Source organism: Martes martes (genome assembly GCF_963455335.1).
Source record: "Martes martes genome assembly, chromosome: 15".
NCBI lineage: Eukaryota > Metazoa > Chordata > Mammalia > Carnivora > Mustelidae > Martes > Martes martes.
In genome coordinates, this window is record NC_137903.1 from 63,105,147 (window position 1) to 63,132,774 (window position 27,628).

The window sequence follows — 27,628 nt, forward strand, 5'->3', positions numbered from 1 at the left end:
ATAATTAAACAACCAGTATCATACAAAAACTCACGTGCTTATTTTAAAATTATTTCAAATCACTTTCCACATGACACTCGCCGTTGCCTAAAAGTGAATGCTTGGGCAGGTCTTAAAAACCTGGGCTTCGTTAAGCAACAGAACCCACCATTTATTTGAAAACAAACAAACAAACAAAAAAAGTGAAAACAGAAAATAGAACGTGTGCAATAATAATGTTTTAACACTTCTGGGAGTTCTTTTAAAAAACACACCCCAAGGAAAACAGCATTAAATTTACCAGAGGTACAGTTAAGAGAGGATGTTATTTGGCGGTTAAGTTCTTCATTGAGTTCTGGATTTGCTATTTGATACTGGGTAACGTCCTGATACCACTTATATTCTGTCAAATAGTAAAAGAGCTTAATATATAATAGCATTCTTATTATTACTAGACAGAATTGTTGCAAAGATCAAAAACCCTTTATTTAAAAAGTTCTTTATAAATTGCAAAATGCTCTAAAAAGTATATGTGATTGTTTTAATTAAACAAATGGTAAGAAATCTAAAAACTAGGATTATACTAATAAAAAGGGGTACCCTAAAAAGGAAAATAACCTATGAGGTTAATTTATTTATTATTACGATTTCCCTTGGGAGTTAAAAATGGCATATTCCTGGAGAAACTAAAAAAGCCATGACTTAATAAGAGACTTTTTATGTAGATCTTGACGCTTATTTCCTGAAAGAAAGTTATAAATATATTTCTTGAGCCTGGTGGTAAAAGATCTAATAGCAGAATTCCTCTGAATAAATCCTGTTTTTGAACAGTGGAATGAAGGAAGTGATCCAGCCCAGCAGTCAGAAGACTGATGTTAGAGTTTACATTAAAGCAAGACAAATGAAAGTAATTTTTTTTGGACGTAAAATGCCTGCTGAGTTGATATTGTTAGTAATTCCAGAAAATGATGACGATTTCGAAGACACTCCATTGTTACTACTTTTATTACTTTCTACCCAAGTCATAAATTGCCTTTAATCCTTCCTCCAAACATCCGAAGACAAAAACATTGTCTTTATAACAAACAGAGGATTGCAGAGTTCCCATCTTCCTCTGAAAGAGCTACCAGTAAATTTCAGTTGAAATATTTGGACAAGGAATGAAAAAACTTTTTTTTTTTTTTTTTACTTTTTTAAAGCACTTAGGCAACATCTAGTAGATCCCCTTAACTTTACTCGGAACTTTCTTTAAAGTATTTTGTACCATTTACTAAAAAAAAAAGGACTTTGCCAGTGTTTAGATCACCAAAACATCTTAATTTTCTCACTATCGTATTTATTTTGTTTTTAAAGCACAACTTTCCTAAGGACCCCACGAGACCAATCTAACACAGACGTAAAGCTGGCGGTTCCTTCCAGCAGAGATAACACAACTGGAGAGAAGGTGCGTCAAGGAGCCCTCCCATGCTCTCGCTCCCTCCTCCACTTGACAACCTTTGGTCCCAGCAACCGCAGGCCAGGCACTGGGCTTGGCTCAGCTTCCTGAGGACAACGAAGTTCAGCGTCCACCAGGAGAGCTGCACACACAAGCGAGTAAGTTAGGAAGGGGCAGTAAGCACACCCCCTGGGTTTTGGAGGCCCGGCCAGGCCCCAGGAGGACAGGGTCGTGGACGTCTTTCCGGAGCAGGTGCACAGCTGAGCCCTGCATCCAAGAGAAATCTTAGCTGCTCGTACTTTCTCGGAAGGGGCGATGGGACGGCGGAGGAGAGCAGGGCACACCGGGAGCGCACGTGCGCCGGCCGGGAGCGCCCCGGACTCCCACGGGGAGCCTCGCGAACGGCCCGCTCCGCCCGGCCCCAGACCTCCACAGCCCCAGAGGCCAGGGCGGGGCGGCTGGCTGCTTTACCTTCAGGTTCCGATGCGCATGGTTGGGGGTGTCGGTCACAGCGCACCCCCCCCCCGCCCCGCAGTCACGCATAAAGGAGGTGCGGGCTCAGAAACCAAACACCAGGACCTCGAAGGGCTGAGCCCGCGTTACAACGCAGTCCTCCAGGCCCGTTTTACTCCGGGGGTCCGGGCGGGGTGGGGCAGCAGGTGCGTTTCCAAGCGCCCCCTCGAAGGGGCTGAGGATGCCCCAGGGCAATGCGGCTCGCCCCGGGCACCGAGGTCCTCCCGGAAGCCTGGACTGGGCAGCCGCGCTGAGCCCCCGGCCCCCAGCCCGTGCCTCCTCTCCCCTCCCTCCCCCGTGCACCCCGAGAACTTGCGCGCTTCCGCGCCCTGTGAGCCGGGGCCCCTCCTAAGTTCCCAGCAAATGGGGCGTCTTCCAGATGCCAATTTTATTTCACCAAAACTCGGACAACAAGACATTTTTTCCACACTTGAGGCAGGAGAAAAGAATGTGTCCCTGGAGGTGAGACGCGGGGCCAGAGCTGGCCGAAAGCAGCGGCCGGAGGAGGAGAGGCCGGGGAGGAGCGTCCTGCTGGGGCGTCTGGGCGAGCGTGGGGGGCTCCATTGAGTAACTCCCTGTACACGGCCCATCCCCCCTTCCCTCCTGCCTCAGCCCCCCCCCCCTTCAGTCATACTCGGTTTAAGTAGGAAAAAGATGTGGATCTCACAACCAGACAGGCTTTAAGTGGAAAAGCATGGTGCCGATGACATTTCAAACAGTAAGTAAAAATGACCACGACGGCCTGCTGGGAAAGGAGGCGGGGAGGAGAAAGAGGGGCGATGGTTCCCGCGCGGGGAGAGAGGGGAGAGAGGAAACCAGGGCGAGGGGGAGGGAGACAGCCCTTGGCTTCCAAATGCTGCTGGCGCGGGAGTTCAAACTCCCATCGGGTGCGGGTGGTGGGCAGACCCGGCTCTGAGGCTTGACTGCTGGAGACGGTGTTGAATCTGGCTGCCTTCACGCACAGGGGACTGCCCGGGCATGGGTTAATCAAGATTTCACCCTACCAGAGAACTAAAAAGGGAAGTAAAAAGCCTTCAGATGACACCTATGATAGGCTTACTCACTGCTGCGACTTCGGTCAGCGTCTAGATCACAGGAAGAAAACAGGAGCAGAAACAAATCATTTCATAATGAAAACTCATCACCTTTAGTGATCTTGGAAAAACAACACAGCAAAGCAGAGACTGGAAAACAGGAAATAGAGCATTACCTTTTAGACAGACTGGAAGGATACTGAGTGGTATATAGCGGCTATAAAATTTGATGTTTATGTGAATATTTTGCTGTGATAGCTTTTATTGCTTATAGAAGTTCAGAAACAAAACTCTGCTGAAAAAGCACCAAAAGTATGTACTTCTCCCTCAAATGGAGGATCAAAAGCAATCAGAGTATGAGGCATTCTGTATTCTTTCAAGGAGAACTTAACTATAGGAAATAACCCGAAGACATGTATGGAATCAGGTTTAGCGAACAGCATGCCTGCCTTGAGTGACAGACTCGACCTTCTTCTAGTAATTTCTATCTTCTCTAGAAGGGAAAACCAGATAAACAAGCTAATTTAAATAGGCTTCAAGTGAGAGCAGTAAAACTGAGTTCAATTCTGGATCAACGAATAGAGTTCTTGGACCTGGAGACAGCTGCCACAGGCTTTTCCGACACGCCCCACACCTCCCGCGGACGTCAGGCTTCCCAGCTGTGTCTGGAAGGCGAGAGGGGCCGGAGTCTCCCTTACAGACGGGCAGGGCTCTCCTGCTCTACACGTCTAAGAGTATAAGATTCTAAGACACTGTACACATCGTGACGCGGCACCCCAGCCTGCTTACTTGGCAGCTTGTCCACAAAGGTGGACAGTAATGCTGGAATGAGCATAAAACCTGAAATTCAAGCTTATCGAGGTAAAGAAGTGTGACGACCATTAATTGGTAAAGACAGATTTTGTGATGCTTCAGAGAACCATGTACAGGATAGGAAGGGAAGGTTTTTGTGAGCAACACCAATCTGAGATTCTCTGTCAGTTGGAACTGTTTTCTTGGTGCAGGGCAAAGTGACCAGAGAAAAACAAAACATCTTTAAGTATGAAAGCTTGTATTTAAATTGACTTAAAAACTTTTATATTAAATTTTCTAAAAATAAAGTCACAAATGTAACCTAAAAAAGAAAATAAATAGATCTTAAGACATCTATAAGATTTTTTTTTTTTTTTTTTTAAAGATTTTATTTATTTATTTGACAGAGAGAGATCACAAGCAGGCAGAGAGGCAGGCAGAGAGAGAGAGAGGAGGAAGCAGGCTCCCCGCTGAGCAGAGAGCCCGATGCGGGACTCGATCCCAGGACCCTGAGATCATGACCTGAGCCGAAGGCAGAGGCTTAACCCACTGAGCCACCCAGGTGCCCCAGACATCTATAAGATTTTTAATTCCTTCTATGCAAATATCCCAAGTAGTAACAACTTCCTTTGGTTTTAAGGAGTTATGAATTTAGAAGTTACGAAGCATAGAAAATTTGAGCCCAGGAGAATGAAAACATTTTTAAGGTCTCTATCAGAAACAAGACAGAGGTAGGTGGTAGAATGAAAAAATACTTTTTATCAAAAATTTTGCTAAAACTAATTTGCATTCCAATTATTATTTTTATTTTGGTATTAAAAAAAGGAAAACTTTCTCAAATTTTGTCCTTAATATAACTGGGCACATTTAACCTCAGGCTATTCTAAACGAAGAGAGTGTTTCCTTATTTCTCTCCTAATAAAGATGTATTTTTCTCTGCACTTTCCCCTCTCATCCCCAGACCCATTTATTGTCAGGCAAACATATACAAAAAGTTCAGTGTGATTAAGTTTAAAGACAGTGTGTGAGATGAATAAGGGAGATACACTCTGGCACAGCAACAGAGAAAAGAAACCAGACATCCCTGAGGCCTGCAGGCAGAATAATTTTTATCTACCTTCTAGAGCAAAAGCCAGGCTGGCCACAGTCTTATCAAGAAAACAGATACGCTCTCATCATTCAATGGAAGGAACAAGGGAGTCACTTTTCTGCCACTAAACATTAATAATTTGGTCTAAATAAGAATCTGTGGCCGATGGATTCATTTCCTGCCGGCTCCAGGGAGGCTTGCTGGGAGCGGCCAGATTCCTTCCTGGAGTCTACGGCCTGTGAGAGATGTAAGTGCAGCCCGGGGTTGGCATGTCAGTGCTGGAGGTCTTGATACCCAGAGTAATAAGCTAAGAGGAGACGTAATTATCATTACTACCCGTTCACTGGGTACTGCACTGAAATACAACACCATCGTGCCTGCCAACAAATTTACAAATTTTTTTGAGAAACGGGAGGAAACAAAGACACACATATATACACACGGAGAAGGGGGACAGTGAGAGACCGTAGAGAAAGGCTGGTTAGGCTGCCAGCTTTAAAGTGGGGGGTCTCTCTCCAGATAAAGATAGAAGCAGGTGTTAGATGTCTTCTGGAATTCCAGGTGGTCTGGGGGAGGTTACTCCTGGCTCTGTTGTCTCTGCCTTATAACCTTAATTATTTAACATATACACACACACGCACACTACCACAAAACCCCTGACAATATAATGGGAACATCAACCCAAAATGTCACTCATCATTAGCCTCAAGTGAAAAGAACTTCGGTTCGCGCACATGAGCATTTCTGAACTTCATCACTGGCAACCTCAGACTTTTCAGAGAGAACGTTGCATTCATTACCTCAAAGGGTTATGGAGAACAGACAGAATGAACGCAAAAGTGCCCTCGGCTCAAGGAAACCAAGCTTGAAGGCTACCTTTCAGTTTCTTTGATGCAACAGAAGCAAGGCTGAGCACGAGCTGAAGAAGGGGTTGGCACAGAGGCCCCCCGCGTCGTCCTGCACTCACATCGTGGGAACTCGTGGCCCGCGCTGGCCCTTTCTGTCAACGACAGTAGCTGAATTTTGAGACATCTTCGTGGTCTAAAGTCTAGGATTCCGTGACAGATATACATGTTCTAGGTTTGTGTCCTAAAAACTGCAAATCTATATTAAACACAAAGCCAATAAGCAGAAATAGTGTACATCGGTGTTTCCTAGAGTGTACACGTGGGTGAAAAGAGGAATCGTTTACTCAGAAGAAAACACATTCAACTGATCAAATTGATCCCTACAGCCAGACTCTCTCTGGTGGCTGTCTGAGAGTCTTAAAATGCAGAACATTATAATCATGGATGAGCTACCTCAGAAAAAACTTCTCCTATACTGTTGCAACGGTTATAACAAAAGACGGGTGTGAATGTATGCCACTATGCTCTCATCTCCGAGCCCACAACACCCCTCCCTCCCCCCCATACACAGATCATCACTTACAGCAGCCCCTCTGTGGAATAAGAGCGGTCAGTCCTTTCCTAGCCGGCAAACCCACCAGCACTTTCTAGTTCTTACCCTCCTCTACCACGGTAATCACTCTGAAGTGGTTAACTAGTCCCTGATTTTAAAATTCTCGATCCGTTTGGTCCTTGGAGGATTTCTGAGTTCTCCAACAATTTTTCTGAACATGCTTCCTTCATCTCTTTTGCTGCTAAGCTTCTCCCCCACACCCAGGGTCTAATCTTAATTCTGCGGTATCTGTATCTGTAGGCAATCTCTATAATTCCAGCTGCAATGAGACTTTCCCGACCTCTAGTTCTGATCTTTCCCCGGACTTCCAGATCCCAGTGGACATTCTTCTTTCTTCCCCTGGGGCCTTGGTTAAGAATACAACTATGCGTAAACATTCATTCTCTAAACCCTTTCTCTCCCTTCCTCACCAGCCCTCCATATATATGCAAATGGTTAACGAGTTTTGTTATTAATGATTCCTTAGTAATGGTTTTTAAATCTATCCCAACCTAAATTCCACGGTCCCTGATTGGTTTTCAAAGCTTCTCCTTATGTCATCTAGACCACTGACTGCCCTGCCCCACGGAATGGCCGTCCTTCACAAATGTCCAAAACATGGAAATCATATGAGCCACATTTTCATGGTATTCAAGGCCACTTACAACTAACCGAATTTCTCCTTCGTTTCTACAATGTTCCTTGGGCTCCAACCATGCAGAACCACTCCCCACCCCATAGGAGGTCTTGCTAAATCTATTCCTCTGGGTCTACCCATTCTTTTTTTCTCTTCCTTCCACGGCTCCTTCAAATTAAGCTCAAAAACAGCTTCCTAGAGAGAGTACATCTGATCCTCTAGGAAGGCTTATTTTAAAGACTTAAGACTATTGATGTATCTGTCTTTTGCCTTGTTGAACAGTAAGTTCCTTGAGATTACGGATCGTGTACATTCATTTTTTACATTCCCAAGGATAATAATAAAGCTCGCACAACAAGTAAGTATTGATTAGATGTTTGAAAAATAACTAAGTGAAGAAAAAATAAATGAATAAGTGCGTGAGGAACAGGGAAATCAAAAGTAAGCTAAAAAAATTTACAGGGATAAGTTCTGGCAAATAACTAGGACTTTGATTATTTAAATCTCTTGTTTTTGCTTCCTTCTTCCAGTAAACTCTTCAGCAATGAGTCTGGATGTCCAATTCACATATTGAGTAAACTACGCAGTCCTATTTGACCTGACCTTTGAGTTTACTGATTTACTATTATAATTCCATTCATAAATAACAATGTAGTTGAATGGATGTGCATAAAACTTATGAAATAGTTTAGTGTATTATATTCACTTTCTTCCATCTTAAAGGAAAACTAAATTTATATACATTAAATGAATCATTAGGAGCCTATAAGGATTCCACCTGAAGTCATGTCTCTAACCCTTACTAGTTCCCATGTTAGTGGAAAAGATAAATGACATAATAAATCTTCTTTTCAACAAAGCATTCAAGGAATCTCTAATGGGATGTCTGCAGACTAGAAAGAGAAATGATAGTTGGGGGAGAGGATACTTAGATGAATTTACAATGGTCAAATATACTACAAAAAAAGATAACAGGGTATCCTTCCATACGGTTACATTCCTGTTTTAAAAAGCATCTCATTGAAGAGAATCAAGCACAATTAACTGATAAAATTTATGGAGAAACTGTTTTAATCTGAGACTGGGTAAAACTGTCCCAGCAATCACAGGTGTCCAAAAAATGACAGGGATGCTTTTTATTTGAAGAAAGTGAACATTCATAGTAAGTGATGTGACAGACATAGTGAATGAGGGCTTCGTGTTCACAGCCTCACCCAACCATCTGGCGGTCAAGTATGAGAGATGCTGCCACACTCTTCGGAAAAGCAGCAGCCTGGGACTCAGAGGTTCTTGAGGTTGTATGATAACGGAATGAATCACCTGGTCAGCTTCAGCATCTGCCCTCCTTCCCTATCATTCCCACCAGAAAGGGGACAAAATCATGGGCTTGATGTCTACCTTTTAGTCGTGTAAAAGTGGAATTCCTATAATGGGAAGTAAGTTGGGATAGAGGACCTTCATTTTACTTCCTAAGTTCAGTACCTCTATTCCTTCTAGGGAGCCTCCACAGAACGAGTATCTTTAAAGACACTATGATGGGGGCGCCTGGGTGGCTCCGTGGGTTAAAGCCTCTGCCTTCAGCTCAGGTCATGATCCCAGGGTCCTGGGATCGAGCCCTGCATTGGGCTCTCTGCTCAGCGGGGAGCCTGCTTCCCCCTCTCTCTCTGCCTGCCTCTCTACCTCCTTGTGATCTCTCTCTCTGTCAAATGAATAAATAAAATCTTAAAAAAAAAAAAAAGACACTATGATGTTAGCTCCTTGAAGGCAGAGAATGGAATGTCTTTCTTTTCCATATCCCATGCCCGCACAGCACCTGGCTCATCACGGTCGATCTGACACTTACTAAGGACTTGTTACGTGCCAGGCATTGGGCTAGAAGGGTTTTACAATGTTACCTCCTTTAAGTCTTGTAAAATAACCCCATGTCTGCTATTGTTACCCAACGTCCACAATGAGGAAACTGAAACCTAAAATGGTCAAAGTATTTGCTTAAGGTCATACACCAATTCGTGGCAGATCTGTGGTTCAAATCCAGTCAAACAGAAAAATCTACCCCCACAGTTCTGGCTTCAACCGCTGAACTACCTTGCTTTTAACTACACAGATACACGGGAAAGATGAAGTACACAACCGCTGATACCTTCTATTTATTTCCGTGTATATATTTATCATATATGTATATATTTCCATGCTCTATATTAATTTATTCATTCATTTAGAAGCATTTGATTCTTAAATACTGGATCTTTTAAAACGCTGAACATCGGGGCACCTGTGTGGCTCAGTGGGTTAAAGCCTCTGCCTTCGGCACAGGTCATGATCCCGGGGTCCTGGGATCGAGCCCCGCATCGGGCTCTCTGCTCGACAGGGAGCCTGCTTCCTCCTCTCTCTCTCTCTCTGCCTGCCTCTCTGCCTACTTGTTATCTCTGTCTGTCAAATAAATAAATAAAAATCTTAAAAAAAAATAAAATAAAACGCTGAACATCTAAAGTGTGGCAGTTTAAAATGATTTTTGAGAAAAGAAACTAGAAACATGGCCATGTGTGTTTTATTAAATTCTAGGAAGAAATACTATAATGGCACAAATTTTGAACTTTATTCAGGGAAAAGTAGGAATGGAAACACAACGGTCTACAGTGTTCATCCATGTAAAAGAAAAGTGTGTAAGACTATCTGGAGAAAACAAAGCTACCACCACATTTTCTTGATCCTAATTTCTAGGAGAAATGTTCGATGCCGTTCTCTGAATAAGGCACGTAAACTGCAATCAGAACACATCTAAAAATACAGAAGGAAACTTCTATTTTTTTTTAAAAACAAATCCTCAATATAAAATTTAAACTATAACTCAGTGAAGGCATTTCTGAAGACCGGGAAGTCAACACATTCTTCAAGTGTGTCCTGGTACTTGCTGGTGATCTAACCTGATAGAGTCTGGGAAGTTCAGCACAGTCAGCATATTTTCTTAACTGCAGCACACGGCAAAGCTCTCAGCTGAGTAGGAGTCGGTGGCAAGTGCTAGAGATGCTGCCATTCTGTGCTGCTGAAGGAAAATACAGTTGCTTCCTGGACTCAAGAGCAAGGTTCACATTCCAACTGTGTCAACAGAGAACCCAAACTAAACCCTGTCAGACCAAGAGTATCCTTTTGTCATGTTCTTCTACTAGGAATTTAACATGGCATGAGAAAGAGCTGAGAAATCTGGAAGGTACTACTTAGAACTTCTTAAAATGCTTGGACAACAAGCGTTTAATAGCCACCGAGAAGAGGAATATTTGTGTTCGTAAACGTGCTAGGATTTTTAAACTCCTGATCCCATGTTTTTCACCAATAATTTAAAATCTCTGACTTATATAAAAGAAAAAAGGGGTTTGTTTTTCTCATGGATCTTGTAGTAGAGACTTTTAATTCTGCATTAGATGTGGATTTACATGGAATTTACAAAAGTAGCTCAGCTGACAAGCCCTTTACCTAAGTCTGGTAAGAGTGACCATGTTTCTTCTGTACAAATTGAACATTTTTAGATTTCCTTAACAAAATGGTCAAATGACAATCCCTGGTTCTACAAATTTATGATAGCAAATAAGACAAATTTCTCTCATACACGATGGCCAAAACTATTATAAAATCGCTCGTGACAGCACAATTAATCTTTTATTACAGGAGATTAATGTTGTTTACTACATTTGACATTTTCCATGCAAACATCGGTTTACTACTTCCACATGCTAAGATATTTTCTTAATGTCAGTGATTTTTTTGGGCATATGGTTCAGAAACATTTTTGATTATAGCTAGTGAGATGTCAACTTAAGCTGCTGGTACATACACCATGGATTTTGTTTTGACACTTCTCTAGCAAAAGCTGACATGTATGAATAACTTGGATCCTATTTTTTAAAGACTTTTTTTGGTTGCAGGGAGGAATGCAAGGTCTATTAGACATGGAAATTAGTTTTTAGAAAGTTTATCACATTTCCTCCCTGTAAAACTCATAAAAGAGTACAAGAAAACTATTTTCATCATGATGCTTCAGGATTATGCAAGAGGAAGTACGGCTTAATTAAGGGAAAGATGTGGAAGATACAGGACAGGGATGGGATCACGAAAACACACATATTAAGGGAGACCAAGAACAAGGGTCACGATATTTCCCCTCCTGGATTATGCCTATCTGGCTAAAAATATGCTGTTTATCCCATCATCATCAAAAAACAAAAAGCCCTAATTCACCTTCCTCTCCAGCTGGACCTTCTTTTCTCTTTGACCCTTTCTACGCACAAACTCCTGTGGTCACTGTCTCCACTTTTCTGCTCCCATCTCATCTCTACCCGGCCACTGGACAGAGACTCCTCGCGTGGACGCCATCAGCTCCTTCCCCTTCCAATGCCAGGGTCAGTCCCTGGTTCTCACCGGCCTCATGTGAACACCAGCAGCATTTCACAGGCTCTCCCCAAGCTCCTTCTTGAAGCCCCTCCGGCTCCTTGCCTGCCAGACATACCCCCCCTCACTCTATTCCAGCAACTTCGGCTTCCTCCCAAAACACGCTCCTTCCTCGGGCTTTGTACCTCCCTTTCTGTCTCCAAGTATCCACTGGCTTATTCCATCAGGTCTCTAGTGAGACCAACACCTCCTACAACTCACTGTTCGCTCCACCCTACTTTATTTTTTGTCAGAGCCTGTATCAGTCCTGGTGTACATTAATTTAGCTTCAGAAGGCCGGGATTTGGTTTTGTTTACAGCTCCGGTGCCTGGCACGTAGTAGCCACTTAAGAAATACTTGTTGAATGACCTCAGTAAAACACACGAACAAGTCCTAAGTTCACAGTATGCAGAAACGGTGTTCAGAGTTGGAAGAAAGCAGAAGAAAGTATCGCAGGGAACAGTTATAAAAGGCAACTAAAAGCTGCATAAAAGCATTCTCGACTTCTCATCCGCCCCCCATGTTTCCTAGAATTTATCTCAGGATCTCCATTCCTTAGCGAATCTACCTCAGGTTGGAGAACTCTGATTTTTAAATAGTCCAGCTAGGAGATTTCTCCTAGAGCAAGAAAGGTGAAGAAGGGTATGGACTTGCTGATCCTGGGAGTGTTAAGAAGTGCAACTGGTTGTGTGAGTCGTGGTGCCAGTAAGGGCACAGCTGGGAGAACAGATGACGTGGCCCAGGCTGGGCAGGAAGCTCTCTGAATGAATGGATGAATGAATCAGAAAAGTCCAAAGAGATTCTAGAACAATTAAAAGAACCGGGAATGTGCTATCAGAGGGATGGAGAATTGACAGCGTCTTCACAGCTAACCCTTAAATATGTGAAGACACGGACAAGGGACTGGATTTATTTGTGTGGTTCGAGGAGCAGAATCAGGACCGGTGACTCCAGTGTTCAGTCAGCCAGGTATCTGGTCATCCCGTGACCCTTTATCCAAGCCCTGGGACCCGATGGGATTACAGAATTCAGAATCCTCCTAATTTCAGACCCTACCAAATGGGTCTGACATAGCAGGGAGTAACCAAACAGGTCAACATTTCTGCAGTACACATACTAAGTGGGATGAATAAAGACTATGTAAATTGTCTCACGTAAGTTGAGTTTGCCACAAACTTAGGAAAAAATGTTTGGTTTCAGAGGTGTTTTGGATCTCCAAAGTGTAGACAAGAGATCACGGCCTTGGACTATAAAACTATGAATCAAACTGTATCTGTTGGAATACTTGCTCCCAGCATTTGTGAACTCTATGATCCCTCTTAGCGAATCTGTTAAACTCTCAGGTGGAAAATAGGAAATGGCCACTAATCATTAAGAATTTGGATGTGAACACTTAATTCTTAATTTTTCTTTGATCAGCATTACTAGGAAATTTGATTTTAGGAACTACTTATGAATAGTCAAATATATATTTTATGGGAGTGAGCACAATTTTTTTCCTTTTTTACTATGATCCACCAGCTTTCTGATGGTCGTGTTCTTGCCTCTCTTAAGCTAAGAGTTTGTGCACGGTCCTTAAGTCTCACGTGAATCTTTGGGACACTGTAATAGACCATAACTAGTGGTAGAGAATGCTGTGAGCTCTTTTTCTTTTTTTAACAATAGGTGGAGGAGAGAGCTGCAAGAGATCGGAGCCAACTTAAGCTCTCTTCATAAAAACATCATTTTCACTTACTTGGGTTTGTATCTTTTCCTGAACGGTTTTCTGTGTGACTCCCAATAACTCCCCATCCATCCACCTGCCTGTCTGTCCATCCACCTGCCTGTCTGTCCATTCATCTGCACAGCCATCCAGCCATTTATCCAAGATATTAAAAAAAATTGCCTTTCTACCTTTTTCTCTCATTAGTCCATCTACATTACCTAGCTTCAAGTTCATGCTCTAGTACTCCATGCGATGATTCTTTCATTTTGCCTTTGTAAAGTGAAAATATTAAAAAATTAATCAGAGCTATAGGAAATAAATCCATGTGCAAATGTCATACAGAATTGAGTGCTTCTGCCCTAAAAACAACACATGAACTTAAGAATACATCTACACCTACACCTAGACTAACTTTTAAAATGAGAGCTTTTAAGTTATCTGTGAGCATCCGAAATTCTCTTAACTGCTGAAATATACTCGTTTCAATTATTCTTCATCTTATTTACCTCCTCCGTACATTCAGAAAATTTTACGTGGCCAAATGGGATTGTGTCAAACTTTCCAAAAATGTTCACCCCTAGGCCAAAGAAATTTGAACCAAAGAGGTTAATTTTTTCAAAAATAATTGTATCTCATAAAGTTAAGAAAAACTATGAATATGCTTTTATCCTGATGTTTTATCCCTATAAAATATGTATTACCTAAATGTGTAACGGTAATTAGAGTAGACCGCTCCTTCCCTTCTCCTCACCCAACCAATTCTAGAGGCCGATCTCCACATATTCTGTGACAAATTGAAGTTTAAGGACTAGTGATTGCTCACAGGCAAACTTCTACTTCTGGCTATTTTATATTCTAAATGAAGGTCTCTGATTGGGGTAATGGTTCTGATCCACGGGAGTTTCCTGGACCACCAAATACTTTATTCAGTGCTGACCTAGAGATCGCGTCGGGTGCCACGGATTCAGGGCTCAGCCCCACAAGACTGCCCCCTTCAGATGCCAATGCCAAGTCCAGATGCCACCTGTGCTTCCGACCCACAGGCTAGAGATGAAAGGTTAGAACAACCCCCTCCTTGGGTTCAATTAATTGGCCAGAACAGCTCATAGAACTCAGAGAAACGTTTTACTTACTAGATCATAAGTTTATTATGAAAGGTTTTGACTCAGAAAGCTCTTTGGAAGAGAGGCAAAGAGCAAGGTGTGTGGGTCCCTCTGGGGTTTTACAGAGTAGTTTTATTACATAGCCATGATTAATTAAATCATTGGCCACTGGTGATTGATTCAGTCCTTCTTCCCTCTCCAAGAGGTTAAGGGATGGGACAGAAAGTTCCAACCCTCTAACAACAGGCTTGGTTCCCTGGTCATCCTTTGGTGACTTAAGGGCTTTCTAAAAGTCACCCCGCAACCCAACAGAAGACATCTTTATAACTCTCATCACCTAGGAAATCCCGAAGGTTTTAGGAGCTCTGTGTCAGAAACTCGGCTGAAGATCAAATATATATATTTCTTATTACAAACCACAATATTACAATGCCTAAAAGACATGAGTATTCAAAGTACTCTTTTGAAACAGAGTGAATGTCTATATAATCTGGCATAATTTTAAATTTCATCGTTTTTCAAAGTGATGGTAAATGCAGCCCACCTTAGATGCCCATATTATAAAACAACAGAGAACTATTAATAGGGCTTAAATATATGGAAAAAAGTACTAATTCATTAATATGACTAGAGATTATTTTGTTTATTAAAAAAATTAAACAGCTGGGGGCACCTGGGTGGCTCAGTCAGTTAGGCATCCAACTCTTGGTTTTTGGCTCAGGCCATGATCTCAGGGCATGAGACAGAGCCCCGGGTCAGGCTGGGGAACCAGGGACTCTGGTTCTCTCCCTCTGCCCCTCCCCGACATTTATAAAAAATATTTTAAAGATATTTTAAAAGATATAAAAAATTAAAAAGCCACACTTGTCTTATTACTGGGTTCTGCTACATATGACCATGAACAAGATCACCCTGATGGAAAACTAAGTCAGGACACTTCTACTGTCCCAGTGCTCCGAATCTGGGGAGACAAGGGTCACTTTGGGTTAATGGGACTCAGGGGACCAGGCCCTCTTCTAATGTGACTGCCACCTTTCCCTCCAGGACACTCCCCCGTCACCTCATCTCCTATCTCCTCTTCAGAAGCACCCCAAGGCAGAACCACACTGTGCAGCCCAGCGAGGGATGGTAGTGACCTCATGACTCTGGGTCCACTCTGCTTACAGCAGAACAGCTACGGCCTCCACCAACACACTCTGACTTCGGTCCTCATTGAGACTGCTGTTTCTGAAAATTACGATTCGCTTCTCAAAAGCCAGAAAGCCTGAATCTGCCCAAGTCTCCAAAGGACAGGGTAGGCCTACTTGCTCACTGTGCCCCCGATACTTTGATTCTCGTCTGAGCCTTCGTTTTCACTCTGCCAAGGGCAACCATCAGCTAATTCCCTACGATGCAATGGGGGATGCAGGTCATGGTAGAAGAGGGCTGCATGCCCTTTCTGTAAAGGCAGAAGTGGCATGACCCTCATTCTGTAAGGCACAGCTCTCCAAAGAGGACTTTATATAGCTCAGCATCAAGCTTTAAATCACTCAAGGAAGGAATCTGTAAGGACACATATGAGCCTTTCTCCAGAGAGAGGTTAATGAGCTGTGGAGACGTGCTAACCAGGAACACTGTCTTTCATCTAGCTACCAGGGGTGACGCGCGGGCGCTGGTCTAGCTGCTATTTCTAAGAGGGGGCGACCTTTATAGTCAGCTGGAGGTGGAACACGGCCAGGGCTGCCGGGAGAGGATGGAGACAAAGCCAGCGGATTACTTAGAGGATGTTTAACGTGATTCAACAAGACAAAATGACAGAGGAAGTTGATAGAAAGACATCCAAGGCATCGAGGATCCTAAGTTGTTTTATTCCAGTTCTTAGGAGACAAAAGAAAAATAAATCCAAATGGAATGAAATAAAATATAAAATAAAATAGTAAAATAAAATAAAATAATAAATGCTCAACACAACACAACATTCAAAAGGAGTGAGCAGACTTCCGTGTATCTGTATATTGGTAACATCATAATTAGAAAACCTAAATTGCAAAACTTTACCATTTTAGGAATTATATTTAGGTATGATGCAATTTTCATTTTTTTGGGTTCTGCAACATTATTAGTCTTAAAAATCGCAAAATCATAGCTCCTAACACTCTGAGAGCAGGGACACCTGGGTGGCTCCATCAGTTAGGCGTCTGCCTTCTGCTCAGGTCATGATCAGGTCCCTCATCGGGCTCCTTGCCCTGCAGGGAGCCTGCTTCTCCCTCTGCCTGCTGATCCCCTGCCTGTGTTCTCTCTCACCCTCTCTCTAACAAATATATAAAACCTTAAAAGAAAAAAACTCTAAGAGCATTAGAATTTGAATTTGTTCTGAAATTATAATATGCATAAAGGATTATGTATTCATAGTAACTTAAATGATGATGATGACGACATTGACTTGAAGGTCCTTTTAAGGAGGAACAAACTGTAAACAGTAACTTTCTGTATAGCCAAACAACCCAGGCTTACGTGATACCAACTGGCCGTGATGGATGTTCAACTGACAGACACTTGGGTTAACTGGAAATGCCAGTCTCCAAGGCCACATCGTCATTCTACAGCCAGTTCTTTGGCATCAACATGGTTAGTCGTCACTGAGTGCCCACTGGCTAGGGTGCGCCACATGGTGTCTGTCCCTACGATTGTCTCAAAATCCTTGTCTTCTTTCCACCGGCCCAAAATTCCACTCACAACCTAGCAGCTGCCCATGGTTGAAACAGCTAAGCTCAACTGCTTATGACAAGCAGAAGCACAAACCCCGAGCAGCACGATGGCCAGAAGGCTTGTGGAGTGGGTCCTGAATCAGCACCCAAAAAGGCCAGGAAAGGGCTGGAGACATCACACTGAGAGGGTGAGAAGTTAACTAGAGAAAAGTGGAGGAGGTGAGGCTTTACCCCATAGCAAGTGCAAATCTCTTTTCCTTTTATTTTCACTTATGTTAACCTTTTATTATAGCCACTTTTGGGGTAGGTATTTATCACTTCTTCAGAAATGCAGGTTAAGAAAACTTGACAATCTCCTCCCATGCAGATAAGATTTGAAGAAAAAAATGCTTATTTGCAATAGATGAATAATTTCAAAATACATACACACCTATCTATTACGTTGTGTGTATTTTTAACATGACTCGTGATTTCCTGAAATGGGTTTACATAGAGAAAGCCCTGGCTCATTTCATCACTATAGAGTCAAGCTATTACAAATTACTCATCATCTAAATTGACGGGGGCTTTTTGATTTTGGGATGAGCTCTGCAATTTCTTTTTTTTTACAGTTTTTTTCAGCAGATTTATTTTTATTTTTATTTTTTTAAGAGCGGGGCTTTTTTTTTTTTTTAAGATTTTATTTATCTATTTGACAGAAAGAGAGCACAAGCAGGGGGAGCAGCAGGAAGAAAGAGAGAGGGAGAAGCAGGCTCCCCGCTGAGCAGGGAGCCCAATGTGGGGCTCGATCCCAGGACCCTGGGGTCATGACCCGGGCCGGGGGGGCAGATGCTTAACAGACTGAGCCACCCAGGCGCCCTGCCAGCAGATTCATCTCTCAATTTTTGATCTAGCTAATACCCATGTGAGGAGTTAATAGATTTGCTTTTCTTGAGTACCTACCAAACTCTAAGGGCACGGGGGAAAGCCTGAGAGGGTACCAGGAAGGAAGACGCAAGAACCAATGCAAAACTTCTAAACCATCAGGCATCTAAACACATCATCACGTCAGCTGGACAGGCGGTCAGCATGTCCAACTGTGCTCCGCGTTCATGCTTAGAACTCTGAGGTGAGAAATCGATTTACTTTAAAAAAAAAAAAAAGCCTTATTGAGATATCATTAACAGACTATAAAATTTGCCCATTTAAAGTGGACAACTCCATGTTTCTTTTAGTAAATTCACAGGGTTGGGCAGCTGTCTAATTTTAGAACATTCCATACCCCCCAAAAGAAACTTCACTAACCATACCTCCTCGTAACTCTCTCCCCTCCACCCCTGACACAGCTAATCTGCTTTCAGATCCTATATGTTTGCCAATTCTGGACATTTACCATAAATCAAATCATACAATATATAGCCTTTTGTGACCGTCCTCTTTCACTTAGCGTAATATTTTTCAAGGTTCATCCATGGTACAGCATATACCAGTGCTTCCCTTTTTTTTTTTAATTGCCAAATAATACCCCATCGTAATATTCACCTTTCATTTACCCACTCCTCAGCGGACGGACATCGGAGTTGTTTCCGTCTGTGGGATATTATGACTAGTGCTGCCATGGCCACATGTGTACAAGTACTTGTGTGGACATACGCTTCTCTTCAGTGGAAACCTCGGGCGGAGTTCCTGGGTCCCACAGTAACTCTAGGTTTAACCTTCTGAGAAGATGCCTGGCTGTTTTCCAAAGCGGCTGCCCCGTTCCACTAGCAGAGTGGGAGTTTCATGAGTTCTCCTCACCGCCCCCCCCAGCACTTGTCATACTGTCTGCTTCTTTCTCTCGAGCCATCCTAGTGCGCGTGTCTCTTTCTGGTTTTGATTTACATCTCCATGACGGCTCATGATACAGGGCATCTTTCCATATGCTTATTGGCCACTGTACTTACATTCTCAAGACCATTTTCCATTTCTTTCCCACAAAGACACACGGATATTACCTGATTCCTTTTGTAGATCCCATATTAAAATACATATTCTTAAATTTCTTCAGTTCTGATCTCCATTCTTGATTCCCTCACATTTACCCCTTCCCCCTCCACCACACACACACACACACACACACACACACTCTCCTCACATGCTTTCACAAATGATTCCTTTTAAAATTGAGTTTGATGCCTTATCACAGTTGCTTCTAAATCTTAACCAGACTTCAGCAGCAAAACCAAGTAAGTTAAATGCTATTTGTCAAATATAATAACTACCGACATGTCTTGGTTTAACTTTGCCATCAGCTTCAAATCTGTTGTAGAGACCAAGACCTAAAACATTGTGGAGACAACCTCTTCCATCTTTACCTCTCATGACTAGTCTCTGATGATCCATTATTTACTTTAGAACTCCAAGCTTTTAAGAAGCATTTCTCATTTCTCTACAGCTTTTCTCCCACTCATGGGAAGAGGGGTGGTGTCCGAGAGTGGAATCCCGAGGCGAGGAGATGGAACTTCTTTGCTGGAAGAGTTCAGAGTCAGCGTGGAGAACAGCATAGCGGGAATGAACTCCGGGGAGCCTCTGACTTCTTACATTTTTCACTATCTTAAAAATCCAGGTTCTGGCAGAAACCCAGACAAACCTAAGAATTGGTTAATTTCACATTTTTCAAATCTAACGGATCTAGACCTCTTCCTCTAGCAGACTATAATCATCATGTTGTCTGAGAATAATCCTAACAAAACTTAAAGTGACCCCTTAAAAATACCATCTTGCTTGTAAAGGAACAACTTATTTTCAGCCCATATAAGTAACGTGATGTTATTTTTAATAGGTAATTTAACATATCTACTCCATGAAGCATATTTTGATCCAAAATGGTTTTATACGAACTTTGCTAAGACATCAAAAAACATTTTTAGCAAATGCTGAAGAGAAACTAGTAATTGCTCAGACAACTTTACAAGCCTCTACAAATTTACTGGAAGATACCATAATGTTTAAATCCTTTTCAAAGCAAAAAATATCTTTGGGCAAGCTACTTTCCTGGCCCTTGGTCCCGATTCTCTGATGGGGAGCTGGAACCAGAAACCCTGAGAGTTGAGTTTCTTCCATTTTTGAACACGAGGCTTTTGAGAAAGGATTTTCCAAGATTTAAAAAACATGTCTTGGAAAATGGCAAGATCAAGAAGGAAGGCACAGATCTTTTCCATCTAATGTTCACCTTATGATTTCACATCATTCTTGGAGAACTAGGTTCTGGAAAATGAATTTCCTGATATTGGAGGATTCACATCTTTCCCCAACCTTGCCTTCGTAAATCATTTTAGGAGAGAAAGGGTAAGTTTGCATTCTTGATCTCTAACATCCTGGATAACAGGAGCTCGTCCGTGTCTGAGGTGAGACTTGGAATTTTCTGACCCTCTACCACTGGTACGGCTGCAACCTGCCAATAGCAAGTTCGTTCAGGCATACCTCCAAACTATATATACAACGCCCCCACTTCCTCTCATCTCTGTCACCTTCCCCGGGGTCCACAGCATCCCATCTTTCGCCTGGGCCACTATACTAACTTCCTAACTTGTTTCTCAATACCACTGCCCAATCTACTACCATCTGAGCCAAAAATCTTTTTGTTAAATGAATCTTATCGAGTTAGTCCCTTTATAAAAACCCCTTTGATGATTTTTCGATTGTGCGCACAAAGAAGACAATCTCTTATCATGACCTACGAGAGGCGGGGTGATCGAGCCCCTGCCTATTTCATCAGATTCATCTCAGCATCTCCATCTTTCTTGGAGAGCTCCCAGTCTTTTCTGCCATGTTGTCTTGACCTTCCTAAATCTCTGCCTGGTAGACTTACATATTATGTTGCCCCTTAACATGGCTTCTCCCTCAAATTCTTTAAGTGTCAGCATAAATGTTGCTTCTTCAGAAAGGCCTCCTCCGCCCACACTTTCTAAATGAACCTCTTCTGCTTTTTGCTTTGCAAAAATGGTTCACTATTTTCCTCACTGTACTAATTTCAACCTATAATTTAAAACCATGTTTATTTTTTATTGCCTACATCTCTCACTAAAGGGTAAGAACCATATGGCCCGAAAATATGGCCAGCACACAGTAGGACATAAGTAATTTTGATTAAGTTAATAAATAAATGAATTATCTATTATGTCTTAATGCACATTAATTACTCCTTTAGTGAATGTAGATCACAGTCCCTACACATTCTCAGATTCCATTGTCAATTGTTGTGCCAAAGCTTCTACTACAAAAGTCAGATGCAGGAAGATAATTTCATTATGTGTTGTTTCTTAGACACCGATGCCTCAATTAAAGGGGTAAACGGTTGGCTAAATTCATTTAATACTGCAATGCAGCAATGCAGTCCAAGAGGCAATTTCATCCAGGTATCCAACAAGCACATTATTACATAACAATAAACCTTCTTTCCTTATTTCCATTCTTTAGATTTACTTTCAATCCCTTCGAAAATGGTCACTTCCTTCTATCCTAATGATGTCCTGGTTAAATCTGAAGATACAGCTCTCTTAAATATAAATTATGGTAACAGGAATATTAACATGGCATGAGGTGCTCTCCAAGTTAATGCATCACCTTCTACAGCCAAGCATTCAAATCCTTTTCCTCTAATTGCAGATTTCAGCTGGGCAGAAACCAGACTTGACTGTCACATGCTTGCAATCGAGTAGTTATCCTTTCTCCTGGGTCACAAAGACTACGTGTCTCAAAATAAATAAGCCAGTAAATTAAGTTAGACAATACTTCAAACACAACCCTTACTAATGTCACAACTGATTTGTTCAATTAAAATGTCTTAAGTCAACTAAAAATAAAATTCTGATAGGCCACACTGCCAGAGCCGTATTATCTTGCCTAGAATGTCCTTACCTCCCTGGACTGCCTGTGAAAATCCTACTCCAACTCCAATCTCCTTGTCAAAAGTCCTCTGAACAGAATTAATCCTTCACTCCTGACCCAGTTTCTCCCATTGCTATAACACCATAAGTGGACTAGGCTGTTAGCTCAACCAAGATACAACCTTCACCAAGTGGACTTGAATGTCTCCTGTGCATAGTAAAAACTCCATATGGAATGTGAGAATAATTACAAATAATTTCACATAATTATACAGCTGAAGACTGCTGAAAAACTGAAGTCTGCTTACAACAGAGCAAAAGTGAGAAGTGGAGTTGCTTTGGGCCCCACTGTCTTCTCCCAGGACCACAGGTCCATTGGGGTCAAACATGTATTCCCAATCGATCCACACTTCTTTCCTCTAATTCATATAGCTCTTACTGTCCAAGCTCCATATGGATTCTTTGGTGGCTAGGTGACACTGATGCCACTGAGTTCCTGAAAATAAAAGAGATAAGGACAGCCCAGTCCCTGACATATTAACACTGTGCTATGTGGGCCCTTTGGGGAGATGTTCAACAGTGTAAATGTTGGTTTGCCCCCCCTCTTCTGGATATACCAAGCTCATTTTTAAAAATGTTTTCCCATATGTTTTGTGTTGCTCAGTGATGACAAGTCTAGATCTCTTTTTTGAGAAGGATTTCTTTCTAACGATTGCATATGCCTAGTTGCAAGTCTATGAAAAAACACCTTTTCTGACTTGACAAAACCAGTGTCAGTTGCCTAAAAGCATCAAAACAGGAACTCCTTTCTATATCATGATGTCAATAAGAGAGGGATGGACCATGTGAACATTCTCAAGCAAAAGTTTGCCCTTGGACTCATCATCAAGACACTCTGCCTATCCACAAAGTAACTGAGTCACAAAAATGCCTTGTATCCGCTGAATATGTTCTTAAGATGCTTAACATGCCTTACCGATATGTTACCTTTGTAGCTAGCCATGATCAAGGTATCATTTATATTAAATGATGGAGGAAGAGCCACAGAGCACTGGGGACTTAAGCGCTATTTAACATACTCTAAATATATTACCTCATTTAGTCCACACAACAATGCTGCAAGAGAGGTATTACCGTCGCCATTTTGCAGTTTAGGAAACTATGAATTCCTGTGATTAAGCTGGTAAGTGGAAGAGCTAACTCAAAAATCCTCATGTTTTCCAAACCATATCAATTAGAAAGAGAGCAGACCTTTTAAAGACCTTTCACAGATGTGTAGGAATTCACCAATTCAAGAAATATAGTTAATCATAGGAATCATCAGGGCAAAGCCAGAAAATACAAAGTTACTACCATTCTATAATCAGAACCAAATAGAAATGGTGGGACAGGAAATATTTTTTACAGGATTTACAACCTTAAAGATAGTCAACCTGTGAATTCCAGGTGAGACCAAGGGACACCGTGAAACCATTGTTCAGGTTTTTTTCTACCATGCTAAGACATTCTGCTAATTACGCAGGTTATTTTTAAAGGCTTAATAAATTTGGGGTAGTAATATTATTATTTCCTTTTGCTGAAAACTTCTCTTCCCTAACTCCAGTGACTGCTGGGAAGGGGGCTGTCAATCAGGGCGGCCCTCCCTTCCAGCTGCACAACGGGGTTTGTGAACTACTGAGCTAACTATGGTACCCCACACGTCTGGCCACAGTGCCTGATCCAGAACTGTGCACAACTCCTCTGGAGTTCTTCCTTGGAATTTTTCTAGATGGTGGAGAGTGCCCTCTCCTACTGGGTTGTGAGAGTGTGAGTCTTGGCTGTGACCAAGGGCCATGGGGCCACCCTGAAAGGAACAGCCTGACTTGGAAACTAGACTGAACCACAGAGAGCGGTAGCAGGGAGATGAGAGGGGGAGAGAGTGAGACCATGAGAATAGAGTGAGAGAAAGAGAGAGGGAGAGAAGAAGAGGAAGAAGAAGGAAGTAGAGGAAAGAAGACGTTTAGAAAGACAGACAGTGAGCGACAGCATGGACGTCCCTTACTAACCGCCACAGAACGCAGTTCCAATTTCTGCTGTCAGGCAACCCTCGTGCAAGTTCCATCCATGCACTTCTGGGGTTTGACTAACAGTGCCTTTCCTTTTGCTTAAAGTATTTGGAATTTTTCAAAAATTACTTACAAGGATAAACTTAAGCTATGTAGGAAAGCATGTTCATTACTTCGTAAGCTAAGTTATTCCCATGTCTGTGTCAAAGGCAATGATGTTAACAAGTCAAGTCAGCAAATATTCATGGAGACCAGAAGGGTGGAAAGGCACTGGCTTAGTGACCGTGGGAGCTACATCGTAAACGAAGGCACAAAACATCTCAGTGGGAAATAAAGACTAAAAGGCAAACGTCAGCATGGTTATGGTATTAAATGAAAACAGACACATCATTAGGCATCATCATAGTATAAGACTGACGAAACAAAATAGGCACATAATAAATACAGGGTACGGGGGAGGGAACAATCTGGTTGGGGTTACAGACACCCATTTTAGGTACCCGTAGCACGATGTGAAGTTCCACTCAGCTCGACAGAGACTGCACTAGATGTTTAACACCCTTCCTTGACCACATCCTGTTTCTTAGCAATGTCTGAGGGGACGAAGCATTCCTGAAATGCCCTTCCATTTACGACAGAAAGTAGGATGCAAAGCTTTCACTGGGCAAGGCTGGCTTCATGGGTGCTGTCTGCACACCTTTTTGGAAGGGCTCGGTACTTGCCATCTTGAAACTGTTTAATAATTTTTAACAAGGATCCCCCCCCCCTCCATTTCCCAGTGGAAGTTGCCACTGGTCCTTACACTAAGGACAGGGACAAAGGTTTTCGACAAACCAATCAGACCAATGGTTCTGCTGATCAAAGCAGCCAATTTGCCAGCAGGTGAATTCCAGAAGTTAAAGGGCAGAGAAGACGGGCTCCCCTATCTCCCCTTCCTCCTCAGCCCTCGGTTAAAAGCAAATGATTCCGAACCACGAGAAGCCTGCAGGGAAGAGCACTTGTCATCTGCCAACTCACCACACTGCCACCAAGGGGTGAGCCAAGTCACCAAAGGTTGAGTCAAAAAAGCCTCGGGCAGTCCTAGGGCGTGACGGGCACAGGATGAAGGATGAAAGCAGCATGTGGTTGGTTTTACGAGACACCCGGTGGGGAAGAGCTGGTTTGGGTCACGTTAAATGCATAAAGCATCAAGGAACAGTGGACCGGTACCGAAGTGTCACCCGGAGACGCAGCTCGACCCGGCGGCGCCCAGGCTGCGGGAGCCTGCGTGACGCTGGCCGGGCGGTGAGCAGCGGCGTCAGTCAGTCCCGGCAACTCCCTGCCGGGCAGCGCCCCGGCTCCCGCGCAGGCGCAGAGTGAAGGCGAACCGCAGCGGAAGTCGCCCACCTTCCGTCCCAGGACCCCCCGCGGCGCCGCCCCGGGAACACGCCGGCCCGCGACAGCCCATCGCCGCCCTGACGGGCCGCCGGACGGTGACTCCCGGACCACAGCGCCACCCTGTCCGTCTCGTCGACGCCCGCCTCTCCTCGCTTCCGTCCGCACGAGGACTCGGGCCCCAGCCACCAAGCAAACAGCGGCGCGCGGCGAGACAGCCGCCGGTCAGGGCACCCGGCTGGCCCCGGGGGGTGCAGCATCTGACTCCTGACCTCAGGGTGGTGAGGTCGAGCCCCGTGTCAGGCTCTGCGCTCAGTGCGGACTCTGGTCCTTCTCCCTCTGCTCCTCCCCCTGCTCGCTCGCGCGCGCGCTCTCTCTCTCTCAAATAAATAAATAAATAAATAACCTTAAAAAAAAAAAAAAAGAAAAAGAAAAAGAACTATTCATCTCTCAGGTTTGCACAGTTGTGGGACTGACTTGTCAGCAATTTTCCAGGGGAGTAAGTTGAGATTAGAGGTGAAGGCAGGCCCGTGGGGACCCGTGAGGGGCGCGGAGGGAGGTTGTGGGGTGTGTGAAGTCAAAAAGAGGCTCCTCTTCACGATTTTCCGAACCGACAGCCCTTGCTTGGTAGAAGAATTTTCAGAAAGATAATATATGGCCAAGTGCGACGGACACAGACGACAATTTAAGTGTGCTTGCATTTCAGTAATTGGCGCTCCTAGCTCACCTGCATGGGACTTTTGACTAAAATTGCATCTTTTCGGTTAACCCATAATGAAGACCTTTGGAGGAGAATAATCTCATTATCTTTCGAGTGGATATTTAAAGTATCTTCCCTTCCATTCAGACCACTCTCTTTTTCCTTCTACTATTCACTGAGGTACAGCTTCTTCTACGAAAACACCCTGAAATCTAAGTAATTATATGAGTTGCCCACCCCCCCCCCCCCAGTCTGTGCTCAAAAAACGCCAGCAATTAACTTCCACTGATTCAAGGACGTATCCTCTCAGAATCTACTGACAAATGAAAACTAGGTGGACAATCATGGTTTTGGACGTATGGAAGACGGTAAGCAGAAACCGTGGAATTCTGTGGTATGACGACCAAAGTCCCTCAGGATGTAAGTGTTCTAAAGATCTAAAGCAACGTCCTGGTTAGGGCAAGGATGCTGGAAAGCAACTGATTGGTTCCGTTTTAGCCTGTGGTGTATGGGGTGACTGTGCCTCGTTTCCCTTCCCCCAAGAGACCTAGTTATTTGGGCTGCCGTCCCGGGAGAGCCTTCCCCCCGAATTAATAGTTCATACACCTCTACAGAATTTCATAATCAGTGACTGAGACTTTATTTCGTATACCTAAAAGAAAAAACTCCCCTTCATTCCTGAAAAAGTTTACTTTAGGAAATGTGGTGTAATTCTACAAGAATCCTGAAAGATCTTTTAAAAAATACCAATCATCTGTTTCCTGGTGACATCTGCCAGAAATGTCAATACAAAGGGTGAAATTTGGACAGGATCTCATGAACTCAGCAAAAACAAGACAAAACAAAAATGATTCGTCTTACCTTTATATGGTCTTTGCTATTGGTCTTTTGAGGTGAGTAGGGTTATCATCTCAACAGGATTGTTCCACTCCACTTACATGATCTGCTTTTTTGTGGTTTCCTCCTCACCGAAGTTGTTTTACCAGACGGTGGTCCTGGCAAACCATTTCCCCTGCTATGCTCTGCAGCATCACAGCCTCTGGGCCAACCTTCTTATTCAAACTCCAAATTTTGTCAGTTCTCAGCACCCTGTTAGACTCGCTATCCCAGGTTGAGGGCCATCTAATTTTTCATTTAGGCTATAAAAGTTGGCAACCCCAGTGGTGTCACACCTAATAAAATACCAGTTTTAAAATGCCATTGTGCAAACGAAAAAAACCTACCTTTCTTGTAGAATGAGTTTGTTCTCTTTCTTCCAAAAGTCTTTAAAGTCAGAGCTGAATTCATGCCAGATACTGAAGAAAACATTCGGGGACACCTCCTTTTCTCCAAGTTTTGGCTTCATGAAGAAATAGGCTGTAGTCTCCAAAAAGCTGTCAAAGCACACACAGGAGCATAAAAGCTGTGATTACTTTCCAATATGGGATATTCTTCCTGCATCCAAATGGTGATTTCATTCATACATGGTTATTATTACTAAGAAGACTCAAACTCTTCAAGCGTCAACAGTAGTCGCTTACGGTTTCATGTTAAGAGTTTTGGATACAGATAGTAGCAGCTGACTAGAATCCTCCATATACTGATAACTACCCTTGGTCCAATTCCATCGTCAAAGTTAATCAGTAAGTGCCTGATATACTGCAGAAATAAACGTAGAATCAAGTTGGGACGTATTGTAAGTAGTGGGTCTCTACTTTCTTTCTACACTCTAAAGTAATGAAATATTAGCCATTTGTCCCCAAACTATTATGTATTCTCTATGTATTTTATATTGCTTACATACAGCTGGGTTTCCTACATTGCTGAGGAGAAAAGAAAAAAGCG

At 43.0% G+C, this 27,628-nt stretch overlaps 1 protein-coding gene across 2 annotated transcripts in view; it reads right to left on the reverse strand.

Annotated features, from left to right (window-relative positions):
• Positions 1-27,628, reverse strand: part of FMN2 (formin 2) — a gene marked incomplete at its 5' end in the record, with an annotated part of 369,568 nt that overhangs the window by 4,183 nt on the left and 337,757 nt on the right. For both annotated transcript variants that reach the window (XM_080825184.1, XM_080825183.1), the window contains one exon: positions 27,028-27,177. In XM_080825184.1, coding sequence (XP_080681310.1) covers positions 27,028-27,177 — 150 coding nt within the window. The remainder of the gene's footprint in view (positions 1-27,027; positions 27,178-27,628) is intronic.